We start from the raw sequence: 13,828 nt of genomic DNA, 5'->3' as shown, positions 1-13,828 counted from the left end.
CCACACCATTCTGTTGTTGGAGTACGCCCACACCATTCTGTTGTTGGGGTACGCCCACACCATTCTGTTGTTGGAGTACGCCCACACCATTCTGTTGTTGGAGTACGCCCACACCATTCTGTTGTTGGAGTACGCCCACACCATTCTGTTGTTGGAGTACGCCCACACCATTCTGTTGTTGGGGTACGCCCACACCATTCTGTTGTTGGGGTACGCCCACACCGTTCTGTTGTTGGGGTATGCCCACTCCATTCTGTTGTTGGGGTACGCCCACACCATTCTGTTGTTGGGGTATGCCCACTCCATTCTGTTGTTGGGGTACGCCCACTCCATTCTGTTGTTGGGGTACGCCCACACCATTCTGTTGTTGGGGTATGCCCACACCATTCTGTTGTTGGGGTACGCCCACTCCATTCTGTTGTTGGGGTATGCTCACACCATTCTGTTGTTGGGGTACGCCCACTCCATTCTGTTGTTGGGGTATGCTCACACCATTCTGTTGTTGGGGTACGCCCACACCATTCTGTTGTTGGGGTATGCCCACACCGTTCTGTTGTTGGGGTACGCCCACACCGTTCTGTTGTTGGGGTACGCCCACACCGTTCTGTTGTTGGGGTACGCCCACACCGTTCTGTTGTTGGGGTACGCTCACACCATTCTGTTGTTGGGGTATGCCCACTCCATTCTGTTGTTGGGGTATGCCCACTCCATTCTGTTGTTGGGGTATGCCCACTCCATTCCAACACAGAAAAGCGGTTTTTTAACATACTTATTTACTATTTTTTGGAAGGAAAGATATTAAGCTGATATCGTAATTAATTATAGGTCTTATTTCATAGAAATCTGGAAACACTGGACACTTACTTTAACTGCCTGTAATCCAAACAATTACATTTGATACCAGGTGTTGATATAATGCAAACTTCATCACCTCCATCTACTGGTGAACAGTAGTTACTACAGCAATCAAGACCACACATCAGTTCTTTCTCTCTCCAGGCTCTCTCCACACTACAGATAAAATATATGGTGTCAGATGCCATCTAGTGGCACACTTGTTTCTTTAAAAAGCCTGAAATAAACAGTGTAAACTGTCCAATGGTTTTACATTAAAATAACAGGTTTGACGTTTCATGTTAGGTGTCAACACAATATTTTAAGGAAATAATAATAGATTGAGTTTATGAAACACTTGCATAAATATTACATAAGCCTAAAGTAAAAAGTGACTTGTATTGAACAAATAAAAGTGTTAATGGAATACTTACCACTAAGCTATGGTGAACTGAGATTCTCCCCTATATAGGTATTTCTCACGCCCAGGAGAATTATGATCTACTGTTTAAATGGAGTGGCTCTGAAAGCCTCTCTGGTTGTGAAAGGAAACTCCTTTGACAACAAGCCAGAGAAAGAGAGAAGTGCTTGTGGTGCCAGTGCAAAAAGCTTTTGGAGATTTTGATTGTTTTGGGAGTTTTCCAGCTCTATTTTCTCTCCCAGTGTCTGCTCTTTTTAAAGACTCCGTCTCCCAGAAAGCTTTGCCCTGCGGGGGAAGTGCTTCATGAGCATCAGCCACCTGCAGTAGCAAAGAGCACAGTGATACTGATCACACACTTTTGAGTTAAAGCAGCTGCACATTCAGACAACACATTTCACAGGTTTGCCACTTTGAACCAATACTGTGACTGGATATTTCTGTTACGCTATTAGCTAATGATTACACATATCTTTAAATGAATCAATGAACAAAAGAAAATAAATAGTATAACATGTTTCGAAATGTTGGCATTATTGATCTGTGACAAGAAGTGTGAGCCTTGGGCAGACTTGAAGAAATTAGAAGTTGACAAATAGATAAGCTTTGAGTCTGTGGACATGTCGATATCATTCCAGGGTCAGAGCACACTACTTCTCAGCTCTTATAATTATCCTCCTTCCTTTCCTCCTCTTTTCCTCCAAAGATGTAATCTTCGTACATGCAGAATCACCCTCTGTATTCAGGAATAACTGGGCTAACTCCATCCTCTGGTTAATAAGCCTAAATGACTTCACTGTGTGCACACTGGAATCGCTATAAATCAGGCAACTTAGTTAAATCAATCAAATGGATGTTTGATATGTTCTCCTTCTAGATCCATTCAAAATGAACACCTTCTCCTGAAGTTCATCAATATCATAATGCTGATTCTCAGAGCAGAAGCAAACACATGGAAATTGAACTGACTGTAATGTCAATTTTACCTGGGCATAGCATAGACTGGTGTTTTGGGATTTGGCATACTTCTCTCTGCAAAAAAAGGGATTTTTAACCATTTCGGAGAAGGAAAAAGGACTAGATGAATAGTAGTAGCAACAGTTTGATGAGAAATGTTTATTTCTGTTTCCATCATTAGGTTGAAGACGTATTTGATATATTTGTGAAGGCAGCACTAGAACAAAGATTACTGCATTGGTTTTTCATGTGCTTATAAACATCACACGGCCATTACGAATATCCATTCAAAACCAGACCACAACCAGAATTGTTATTTCAAGACATGGCAAATATGCAGTATGCAGCAAACAGGATAGTATTTGAAATATCCCTCAAAAATGTAACAATCTGTATAAAAATGAGAAAAATAACACTGTATTCGAGTCTGAGTGACTCTTCTGATTGGGGCACAGGTAAAGGCCTACGTGGACAGCAAGTGCATCCCAGATCAAGACACCTCTGTGTCGCCGAGACATTTTCATAAACTCCTCTTAGGAAAGAACCTTCTACAAGTGACAATATTGGGAAAAGAGCACGTTTTATCCTAAGTAAAGTCAAAATTGTTAGTATTCTGTATTTAAAGGACACCTAACAGCTTACTGGTTGCAAAAACTTTTGGATGAATGTACAGTAGCTAAATAGAGAGAAGACAATTTTTAAGATTAAGCCAATTAATTGCGATGTTGCTTTCGTTGGCAACACTTAACAAGAAACCAGTGGATTACTGATAAATAAATGCAAATATAATGCTGAAATAAAGTGCAATTCAATTGAGATTTATGCCATGAATAAAGTCATTGGGGACAATACTAAAAAGTTCATTTTGTCACAAGTGAAAATACAAAAGTCACAGTTTTGTCATTGGTATGTGCAGATTGTTCCAGGGCCCCATCCATAGCTCCTCCTCATCGGAATACGTGCGATCGCTCTGAGATTCTAAAGGTTCTCTCACATCCTCATTGTCCACCGTTGACTCCTGCTCCTCCGCGTTCCACGTTCTCTCGCTCCTGGCCTTGGCGATGTTGGACTTGGACGCAATGCTCTCAGCGCCCGTGGTGCTGGAGGCCAGGGAGCCGCTGGAGGGCTGGGTGTTTAGGTTCTTGTCGGCCGAGGACGTGGTCGCCACGGGGCTGTTGAGCGGCAGTCTCTCCTCGTGAGTCACCGCCAGTTTGTCTAGTTTCTTAAAGTGCTTGCCCAGGCGCACTGGGGAGTTGACCTTGATGTTGTTTGAGTGGGCGGCCCGGCGGGTGCGTATGACTGAGCCGTTCTGTGCCAGGTACACGCTGCCGTTGACGTTGCTGTGGTTGGTCAGATTGGACAGCCGGTTCCTTTGGGGCTCCGGAGCACTGTCCTCCCCCGTGGAACTGGTCTCATACTCCCTGTCCACCACCAGCTTGATCCGCTTCTTCCTCCCGTACTGAACAACAACAACAAGCAGACAGATATACACTGAGTGTACAAAACATTAGGAACACCTTCCTAATATTGAGTTGAATTCTCCCCCCCCCCCAGGGCATGGATTCTACAAGTTGTCAAAAGCGTTCCAAAGGGATGCTGGCCCATGTTGACTCCAATGCTTCTCCCAGTTGTGTCAAGTTGGCTGGATGTCCAACTTGACACAACTGGTGGACCATTCTTGATACACACGGGAAACTGTTGCGCATGAAAAACCCAGCAGCGTTGCAGTTCTTGACACAAACCGGTGCGCCAAGCACCTACTACCATACCCCGTTCAAAGGCACTTAAATCTTTTGTCTTTCCCATTCACCCTCTGTATGGCACACATACACAATCCATGCCTCAATTGTCTCAAGGCTTGAAAATCCTTCTTTAACCTATCTCATCCACTTAATCTACACTGATTAAAGTGGATTTAACAAGTGACATCAATAAGGGATCATTGCTTTCACCTGGATTCACCTGGTCAGTCTATAACATTGAAAGAGCAGGTGTCCTTAATGTTTTGTACACTCAGTGTATGAGAGACATGAAGCTTAACATCAAGACATTATTAAAGACACTCAGTGCACATTGTCACGCTGGAGAAGGAGCTGTTGGAGGAAATTAGTATATCTTCTGAGGTGAATTAACCATCATCTTTTGTGCTTCTTCACACAGACGGATGAGAAGCAATCATTAACCATTTACTGAGAGCTTTAGAAGGAGGAATGGGATTATCACATCACAGGACATTGCTTCCACTATTCATGAAAGAAAAGGCAGCGACTAAAAAGAGAAGAGGGGAAGAGAGGCCATGCGGTTTGGACTCTGTAATTGGCTAAAATGGCTTCTATTACAATAATACATTCCACTCAAATAATTGCAAACGCAATCAAGGCATTCGGAGATCTTACTTAATGGGATCGGAATTCAATTGAATGAAGATGTTAGGGCTTCATCTTCCTCTGTGCTATGCACCAAGCTGTTTCCATAACTACCGCTGGACGGTCTCGCCGTCGTGGCTCCCTCCTTATCATCCTCAGGGGTAGGGGACAGGGTCATCTGAGGTTTCCATGATGTTACCTCTGACCTCTGTCGAGGCTCGTCTCTTTCCTGTTGAGACCATTGTAAGGCTCCCACTGGACCTCTTGGACGATGACCCTTCACTCCTCAGATGACTCTCCGATCTCAGCCTCCTCCCCCGAGGACTCCTCCTCTTCCTCGCTCTCCTCTTCGATGGTGTTCTCAGGCCCTAAAGTGTGTGAGGAAGTTGTGGATCTAGCGCTTCTTGTCCAGGTGGATCTAAAGCTCCTGGAGCTTGGGTCAGAGACTTACTCTGCTAAGAGAAGATCTCTGTTCTGTCCCACTGTGCTGTGTATCAGAGGATGTTCTCCACTGTCCTGTCTACTCTGACTGCGGCTGGAGACCACAGAGGATCTCCTGCTGGACGAGGGCGTCTGTGACCGTGTCCCTGACTCTGTGTCCGCCTCTGCAGACGTCACACTCCTCTTGTCTTCTTCAGTCTCTGATCCTGACCTTTATCGGACTCTTTCTCCTCAGAATCCCCAGCCTCTCTCTCTCTCTCTGTCTGGGACTCCTCCTATCTCAGACTACTCCTCAGAATCCCCATCTGACTTTGACCTCCTCTCCTCCTCCTCCTCAGAATCTCCCTGGCTCTCCCCCTGCTCTGGGTCTGAATCCACAGCCCTTTCCTGGGCCTCCTCTCCTCCAAAGTCTCCTCCAGAGTAGCCCCTGCAATCCAGTGTGGAGGATGAAGCAGTGCTCATACACCTCCTGTCTGAGAAGGCCTCCCCTGGGACCCTGCTGCAGAGCTGCTGCAGTCCTGTTCACGACTGTCCCCCGCCAGGGAGGCCTGCCACCTCTACTCCCTCTCAGAGTCACTGGAGCATTGGGACCTGGAACCATACATTCTCTGCTCAGCTACAGAGCTCACACTGAGGATATCCTCCTCTCTTGAAGCCTGCTTGATATGTTTATACAGTTGAAGTCGGAAGTTTACATACATTTAGGTTAGAGTCATTAAAACTAGTTTTTTAAGCACTCCACAAATTTCTTGTGAACAAACTATAGTTTTGGCAAGTCGGTTAGGACATCTACTTTGTGCACGATGCAAGTAATTTTTCCAACAATTGTTTACAGACAGATTATTTCAATTAAAATTCACTGTATCACAATTCCAGTGGGTCAGAAGTTTACATACACTAAGTTGACTGTGCCTTTAAACAGCTTGGAAAATTCCAGAAAATGATGTCATGGCTTTAGAAGCTTATGATAGGCTAATTGACATCATTTGAGTCAATTGGAGGTGTACCTGTGGATGTATTTCAAGGCCTACCTTCAAACTCAGTACCTTTTTGCTTGACATCATGGGAAAAATTGTAAAAAATCATCCAAGACCTCAGAAAAAGAATTGTAGACCTCCACAAGTCTGGTTCATCCTTGGGAGCAATTTCCAAACGCTTGAAGGTACCACGTTCATCTGTACAAACAATAGTACGCAAATATAAACACCATGGGACCACGCAGCCATCATACCGCTCAGGAAAGAGACGCGTTCTGTCTCTTAGAGATGAATGCACTTTGGTGTGAAAAGTGAAAATCAATCCCAGAACAACAGCATAGGACCTTGTGAAGATGCTGGAGAAAACAGGTACAAAAGTATCTATATCCACTATATATCCTATATCCACTATACTAATTGAGTGTATGTAAACTTCTGACCCACTGGGAATGTGATGAAAGAAATAAAAGCTGAAATAAATCATTCTCTCTACTATTATTCTGACATTTCACATTCTTAAAATAAAGTGGTGATCCTAACTGACCTAAAACAGGAATTTTTACTAGGATTAAATGTCAGGAATTGTGAAAAACGGAGTTTAAATGTATTTGGCTAAGGTGTATGTAAACTTCTGACTTCAACTGTACGTCTCGACACCTTCACCAACCACTGTTTCACCGAGGGCTTGGCCTCATCCCAGGCCTGGAAGTAGCTACCATCTATGTTCATCCTCAGCATGCTGTCGGAGCACTAGGCCTTAATTAGTTCAGGGAAGCCCCCACCATCTCCTCAGTCCCTCCGATCATTGGAGAAGAACTTCAAGGGGAATATCCTGGCTTTGTTACACGGGGGGTGGAGTGAGAGGGGGGCTCACCAGGAAATTGCAGAGTTTCGTGACTGTCTTTAGTTTCTGAGCAGCCGTAGAGGAGTGGTGGGGCCAAGGGCTGCAGCAGCAGTGCTGGTGGTGGCTGTTCCTGCACTGGCCTGGGACGGGGGGACTGCAGGTCTCCAAGTACCTGTTGGGGGGGCCACTGAGGGGGCTGCGGGGTGGTCCTCTGCCCCACCTAGATGGCCTCCTCCCACCATGCATGGCCACCTATGTTACAGTCACATCAGCCCAAGCTACCGTTAAAGCCACTGTTGACCATTCACCATTACTGACCCATTACTGAACCAAGCAGGGGTTCCTCCAGGGACATACTTTTCATTGAATTCAAAGGTGCATCATTTTGAATCATGCAAATCTGCTACCTCTCCATCCGACTCCTGTGGACTGCAATAGTAGTAGCTCCCATCGTCTTCCACAATCACCTCTCCGTACTCATCATACAGGCCTGTCGGAGATATCAACTTCCTGCGACTACCATACTGAGGCAGCTCATACCTGTAGGGAGACACAACGGTTTAGTTACGTACTGACTGACACACATACACACACACACACAGACACACACACAGACAGACCGACAGACAATGCACGCACGCACGTACGCACACACACACTAGCAGCCATAACATATTTTATTCAACCTCTGTCCATACACATTTATCAGTATAATTCTGCCATTTGTTTTTCAGAAGCGAGTGTGAAACAGAAGATGTGATTCGGCCCGGGTCTCCAGTGGCTCCTGGATAACAGAAAGAGTGAGAGGTGGGCGGTAAAGGAGGCTCCTTATGGGATTTTACAGTCATTACCCAAGACAGGCTATTTCTTTTCTCTGTCTTTGTTCAGCCTGTCTTTAGTGCCAGAGGGGGGCAGACAAGGCGTACAATAAGATCCAGGGCCCACTCTCTACAGAGCGTAGAAGTCAGTTCCCTATGAACCCAGATTAAAGACTTTGAGTGCTCCTAGGGAGAAACCGTCTCCCTAAAACAGAAACAGACCATCAGCTTAACAGGGCTGACTGTGACTGTATGGACACAGGGTGTGGTGACCTTTAACTTACACTCTTAAGAAGTAAAGGTGCCTGGAAGAACCTTTTTGGTGGCCACACAGGCAGAACCTTTCCAGTTGAAAAAGGTATTTGAGGAACCTCTGTGTAAAGGTTCAAACCGGGACACTATTGTGATTGGAAGGGTTCCATTTTTTACCTTTTTTTAAAAATAATATAGTGTTGATGTAGCAGCCTATCAGATTGGAGGTGTGGCTTATTGGAGGTGTGGCTTTATGATAGTTATTTTTGGTCCCCCGTTAGCGTAAATGTCATTACTGTTCATCACGTTAAGTTCGTACACTACAATTGAAATGTTCCATGAATATCTATGCTTATTACATATTCTAAAATAATATGAACATTACTGACATACTGTAATAAAGTGTTAACTACTCCAACTTCAGGATTCACATAAGCTCTTGGGGAACTGAAGCTACAAACTCCTCACTGACTCTACAAAACTGTCAGCGTTCAACCTTAACATTGGAAGACAATACAACAGAACAGATGAACAAGAATGACATTTACTTTAATGGGTGGCCCAAAAAATACTGATCCGCAAGCCATGCCTCTAATAAGCCACGCCTTTGCTCCAGGGTTCCTCTAGGAACACGTTGCTACATTGAACCAATAAAGGTTCCTCCAAGAACCACTCAACTAATCGAAGATGAAAATTTGAACCATTGACTAGCAATGGGGGTTCCTTGAGGGGTTCCTTGAGGATCTCCAGCCAGAAGACTATTACCCACATCTCAACCCAAACGTGAACCAGACTCAAATTTTATTCATAGTGGTCAGTGTGAAGCGAAACATTAGCATTTTGAGAGACCCGCTACATAGCAGAGAGAAAAATAACACGCGGTATGGCTGAAGTCAGAGGCTGGACATTGTATTTAAAAGGTGAAAAGCTGCGTATAGAGAGAGAGCGTGAGGAGAGACAGGAGAGAGAGAGTGAAGAGCGAGAGAAGAGAGAGGGAGTGAGGAGAGAGGAGACAGTGAGGAGAGAGAGGGGAAAGAGGAGAGAGAGAGTGAGGAGAGAGAGTGAGGAGAGAGAGTGAGGAGAGAGAGTGAGGAGAGAGAGTGAGGAGAGAGATTGAGGAGAGAGAGGAGAAAGAAGAAAGAGAAAGGAGAGAGAGACACTCAGAGACAGTGAGAGGTAAATGTATCTGCTGCTACAGCATATAGAAATCCGAATCGTTCCGTCTCTACATCCGGGGTGTCAAACTCATTCCATGGAGGGCCTAGTGTCTGCAAGTTTTAGTTTTTTCCTTTCAATTAAGCCCTAGAAAACCAGGTGTGGGGTGTTCCTTGCTAATTAGTAACCATAATTCATCAATCAAGTACAGGGGAAGAGTGAAAACCTGCAGACACTCGGCCATCCGTAGAATGAGTTTGACACACGTGCTCTATAACTATCCTCCTCTCACTTGGGTGCTGGAGGGGCTACATCTTAAGAGCTTAATTCCACAACATTCAATCTGCATCAACACTCCTTGTTGTTCTCCTGTTGTTAGATAACATGTGGACGATGCTCAATGTAACGTGCTAAGTGAGTGATTAGCCTGGCTATCATTGTGCCAGGAGACCTAAATGGGGTCTCTAGTGTCTTAAAATGAAATTATGGAATTCATCACGTGGCAACAAACGACAATTTGAATTATTTTGTCTGAAGCTATCATTATGTATTCTGACCTGAACGCTTCACTTCAAGGCTGTTCGGAAACTACTTCCGATTTTTCAGTCTGGAGGCCTGTTGTGTCGAGAGCTGTTTGTTATGGATGGGTATTTAACTCTAAATTAGTTTCCGGACTCTGCAGACCGACTGAGTTTCCCTGGTGTGAGGTGAACTGATCCTGTGAGTCGGCACTCACAGGTTCAGTAAGGCCTCAGGAACAAAAACACACAAACACACACTGTGCAGAGACACACCGTACACAGACACACCGTACACAGACACACCGTGCACAGACACAGCCATGCATGCAAGAAAACATGCACACACACACACGCACATTCCCTTACCCATGGTCATAATTATAATAATCCTGGGTGTAATAGTCCTGGCCAGGATCGATACCAGACTCAATAGAGAGCTCCTGTTGTGGGTAAAGAAGAGGTATTAGTTAAGACAATGAATTTGAAGGAAAACAAGAGAAGACCATCAAACAGGCTTTATTAAAGGAGGGTTCTTCACTACTTTGGATAGCAAAGGGAGAGAGAGAAAGAGAGAGAAAGAGAGAAAGAGAGAGAAAGAGACAGAGAGAAAGAGAGAGAAAGAGACAGAGAGAAAGAGAGAGAAAGAGACAGAGAGAAAGAGAGAGAAAGAGACAGAGAGACACAGAGACACAGAGACAGACACAGAGAGACAGATAGAGACAGAGACAGATAGAGACAGAGACAGAGAGACAGAGAGACAGAGAGACAGAGAGACAGACAGACAGACAGACAGACAGACAGACAGACAGACAGACAGACAGACAGAGAGTCTAAACAACACAAAAACAAACAACACTAGACACTATGGAACACAAAGCTTTTACTAGCTCATCATGGAATATACAAGGTCTGAGGTCATCTGCCTTTGGCCTAAAGAGCAGGAACCCAGACATCATCAAAGACATTGGAAATACAGACAATCAATCACCACCTTCCGGCGACACCTGAAACCCCACCTCTTTAAGGAATACCTAGGATAGGATAAAGTAATCCTTCTAACCCCCCCCCCCCCCCCCCTTAGAGTTAGATGCACTATTGTAAAGTGGTTGTTCCACTGGACATCATAAGGTGAATGCACCAACTTGTAAGTCGCTCTGGATAAGAGCGTCTGCTAAATGACTTAAATGTAAATGTAATTGTCATTCTACAAGAACCGTGGTATAAAGGAGATGGACCCACTGGTTGCCCTCTAGGTTACAGAGAGCTGGTAGTCCCATCCACCAAACTACCAGGTGTGACACAGGGAAGAGCCTCAGGGGGTATGCTAATTTGATATAGAGCAGACCTAACCCACTCTATTAAATTAGCCAAAACAGGACAATTTTACATCTAGCTAGAAATTAGTAAGGAAATGATATCAACAGAGAAAAATGTCCTCATATGTGCTACCTACAGTATCACACCAATAGAATCCCCATACTTTAACGATGACAGCTTCTCCATCCTAGAGGGGGAGATCAACAATTTCCAGGCCCAGGGACATGTACTAGTCTGTGGCTACCTAATAGGCCAAAACTGGACAAGAACCTGACACCCTCAGCACACAGGGGGACAAACACCTACCTGGAGGTGACAGCATTCCCTCCCCCATATTCCCCCCTAGAAACAACTACGACAACATAACCAACAGAAATGGGTCACAACTCCTGCAGCTCTGTTGGATGCTGGGTATGTACATAGTCGCTGGTAGGGTTCGACGGGACTTCTTTGGTATGTACACCTATAGCTCATCTCTTGGCAGTAGTACTGTAGACTACTTTATTATTGACCTCAACCCAGAGTCTCTCAGAGCGTTCACAGTCAGTCCACTGATACCCCTATCACATCACAGCAAAATCACACTCTGTTTGAACAGAGCTATGCTAAATCATGAGGCATCAAAGTCAAAGGAACAGAATAATATTAAGAAATGCTATAGATGGAAGGAAAGTATTGTGTAAATCTACCCCAAAAAGTTTAGGCAACAACAAATTCAATCAATCCCTTCTAGACAATTTCCTGGACAAAATGTTTCACTGTAATAGTCACTTAGAAATGTCCTTGTTTTTGAAAGAAAAGCAAAAAAATGTGTCCATTAAAATAACATCAAATTGATCAGAAATACAGTGTAGACATTGTTAATGTTGTAAATGACTATTGTAGCTGGAAACTACTGATTTTTAATGGAATATCTACATAGGCGTACAGAGGCCCATTATCAGCAACCATCACTCCTGTGTTCCAATGACAAGTTGTGTTAGCTATAGAGGTCGACCAATGATTTTTCAACGCTGATACTGATACCGATTATTGGAAACCAAAAAAAGCCGATACCGAATAATCGGACGATTTATACACTGCTCAAAAAAATAAAGGGAACACTTAAACAACACAATGTAACTCCAAGTCAATCACACTTCTGTGAAATCAAACTGTCCACTTAGGAAGCAACACTGATTGACAATAAATTTCACATGCTGTTGTGCAAATGGAATAGACAACAGGTGGAAATTATAGGCAATTATCAAGACACCCCCAATAAAGGAGTGGTTCTGCAGGTGGTGACCACAGACCACTTCTCAGTTCCTATGCTTCCTGGCTGATGTTTTGGTCACTTTTGAATGCTGGCGGTGCTTTCACTCTAGTGGTAGCATGAGACGGAGTCTACAACCCACACAAGTGGCTCAGGTAGTGCAGCTCATCCAGGATGGCACATCAATGCGAGCTGTGGCAAGAAGTGTCTGTCAGCGTAGTGTCCAGAGCATGGAGGTGCTACCAGGAGACAGGCCAGTACATCAGGAGACGTGGAGGAGGCCGTAGGAGGGCAACAACCCAGCAGCAGGTCCGCTACCTCCGCCTTTGTGCAAGGAGGAGCACTGCCAGAGCCCTGCAAAATGACCTCCAGCAGGCCACAAATGTGCATGTGTCTGCTCAAACGGTCAGAAACAGACTCCATGAGGGTGGTATGAGGGCCCGACGTCCACAGGTGGGGGTTGTGCTTACAGCCCAACACCGTGCAGGACATTTGGCATTTGCCAGAAAACACCAAGATTGGCAAATTCGCCACTGGCGCCCTGAGCTCTTCACAGATGAAAGCAGGTTCACACTGAGCACATGTGACAGACGTGACAGAGTCTGGAGACGCCGTGGAGAACGTTCTGCTGCCTGCAACATCCTCCAGCATGACCGGTGTGGCGGTGGGTCAGTCATGGTGTGAGGTGGCATTTCTTTGGGGGGCCGCACAGCCCTCCATGTGCTCGCCAGAGGTAGCCTGACTGCCATTAGGTACCGAGATGAGATCCTCAGACCCCTTGTGAGACCATATGCTGGTGTGGTTTGCCCTGGGTTCCTCCTAATGCAAGACAATGCTAGACCTCATGTGGCTGGAGTGTGTCAGCAGTTCCTGCAAGAGGAAGGCATTGATGCTATGGACTGGCCCGCCCGTTCCCCAGACCTGAATCCAATTGAGCACATCTGGGACATCATGTCTCGCTCCATCCACCAACGCCACGTTGCACCACAGACTGTCCAGGAGTTGGCGGATGCTTTAGTCCAGGTCTGGGAGGAGATCCCTCAGGAGACCATCCGCCACCTCATCAGGAGCATGCCCAGGCGTTGTAGGGAGGTCATACAGGCACGTGGAGGCCACACACACTACTGAGCCTCATTTTGACTTGTTTTAAGGACATTACATCAAAGTTGGATCAGCCTGTAGTGTGGTTTTCCACTTTAATTTTGAGTGTGACTCCAAATCCAGACCTCCATGGGTTGATAAATTTGATTTCCATTGATCATTTTTGTGTGATTTTGTTGTCAGCACATTCAACTATGTAAATAAAAAAGTATTTAATAAGAATATTTCATTCATTCAGATCTAGGATGTGTTATTTTAGTGTTCCCTTTATTTTTTTGAGCAGTGTATATATTTACGATTTATTTGTAATAATGACATTTATAACAATACTAAATGAACAATGAACACTTATTTTAACTTAATATAATACAGAAATAAAATCTATTTAGTATCAAATAAATAATGAAACATGCTCAATTGGAGAAGAAAGTAAAAGTGCAATATGTGCCATGTAAAAAAGCTAACTGTAACGGTCGTCTTTTGGTGAGGGAGTGGACCAAGGCGCAGCGGGTGATGAATACATGATGTATTTATTGAACAAAAGGACGATGACGAAGCACACTTAGAAATTA

The 13,828-nt window shown here is 44.7% G+C and overlaps 1 protein-coding gene and 1 pseudogene across 1 annotated transcript in view; both read right to left on the bottom strand.

The window, feature by feature from the left end:
• Positions 1-2,338: 2,338 nt before the first annotated feature.
• LOC139570092 (protocadherin-15-like) overlaps positions 2,339-13,828 on the bottom strand; it is a 314,364-nt gene continuing 302,874 nt past the window's right edge. Inside the window, exons 36-38 of the mRNA XM_071391605.1 lie at positions 9,950-10,023; positions 7,245-7,377; positions 2,339-3,668 (exon numbers count right to left, since the gene is read on the bottom strand). Of these exons, the coding sequence (XP_071247706.1) occupies positions 3,099-3,668; positions 7,245-7,377; positions 9,950-10,023 (777 nt within the window). The 3' untranslated portion in view covers positions 2,339-3,098. The remainder of the gene's footprint in view (positions 3,669-7,244; positions 7,378-9,949; positions 10,024-13,828) is intronic.
• Positions 3,676-6,834, bottom strand: LOC139570089 (uncharacterized; annotated as a pseudogene).

Source organism: Salvelinus alpinus, chromosome 3, assembly GCF_045679555.1.
Source record: "Salvelinus alpinus chromosome 3, SLU_Salpinus.1, whole genome shotgun sequence".
Lineage (NCBI taxonomy): Eukaryota > Metazoa > Chordata > Actinopteri > Salmoniformes > Salmonidae > Salvelinus > Salvelinus alpinus.
Note: the sequence above shows the minus strand (reverse complement) of the source record. Positions and strands in the feature narration are given on the sequence as shown.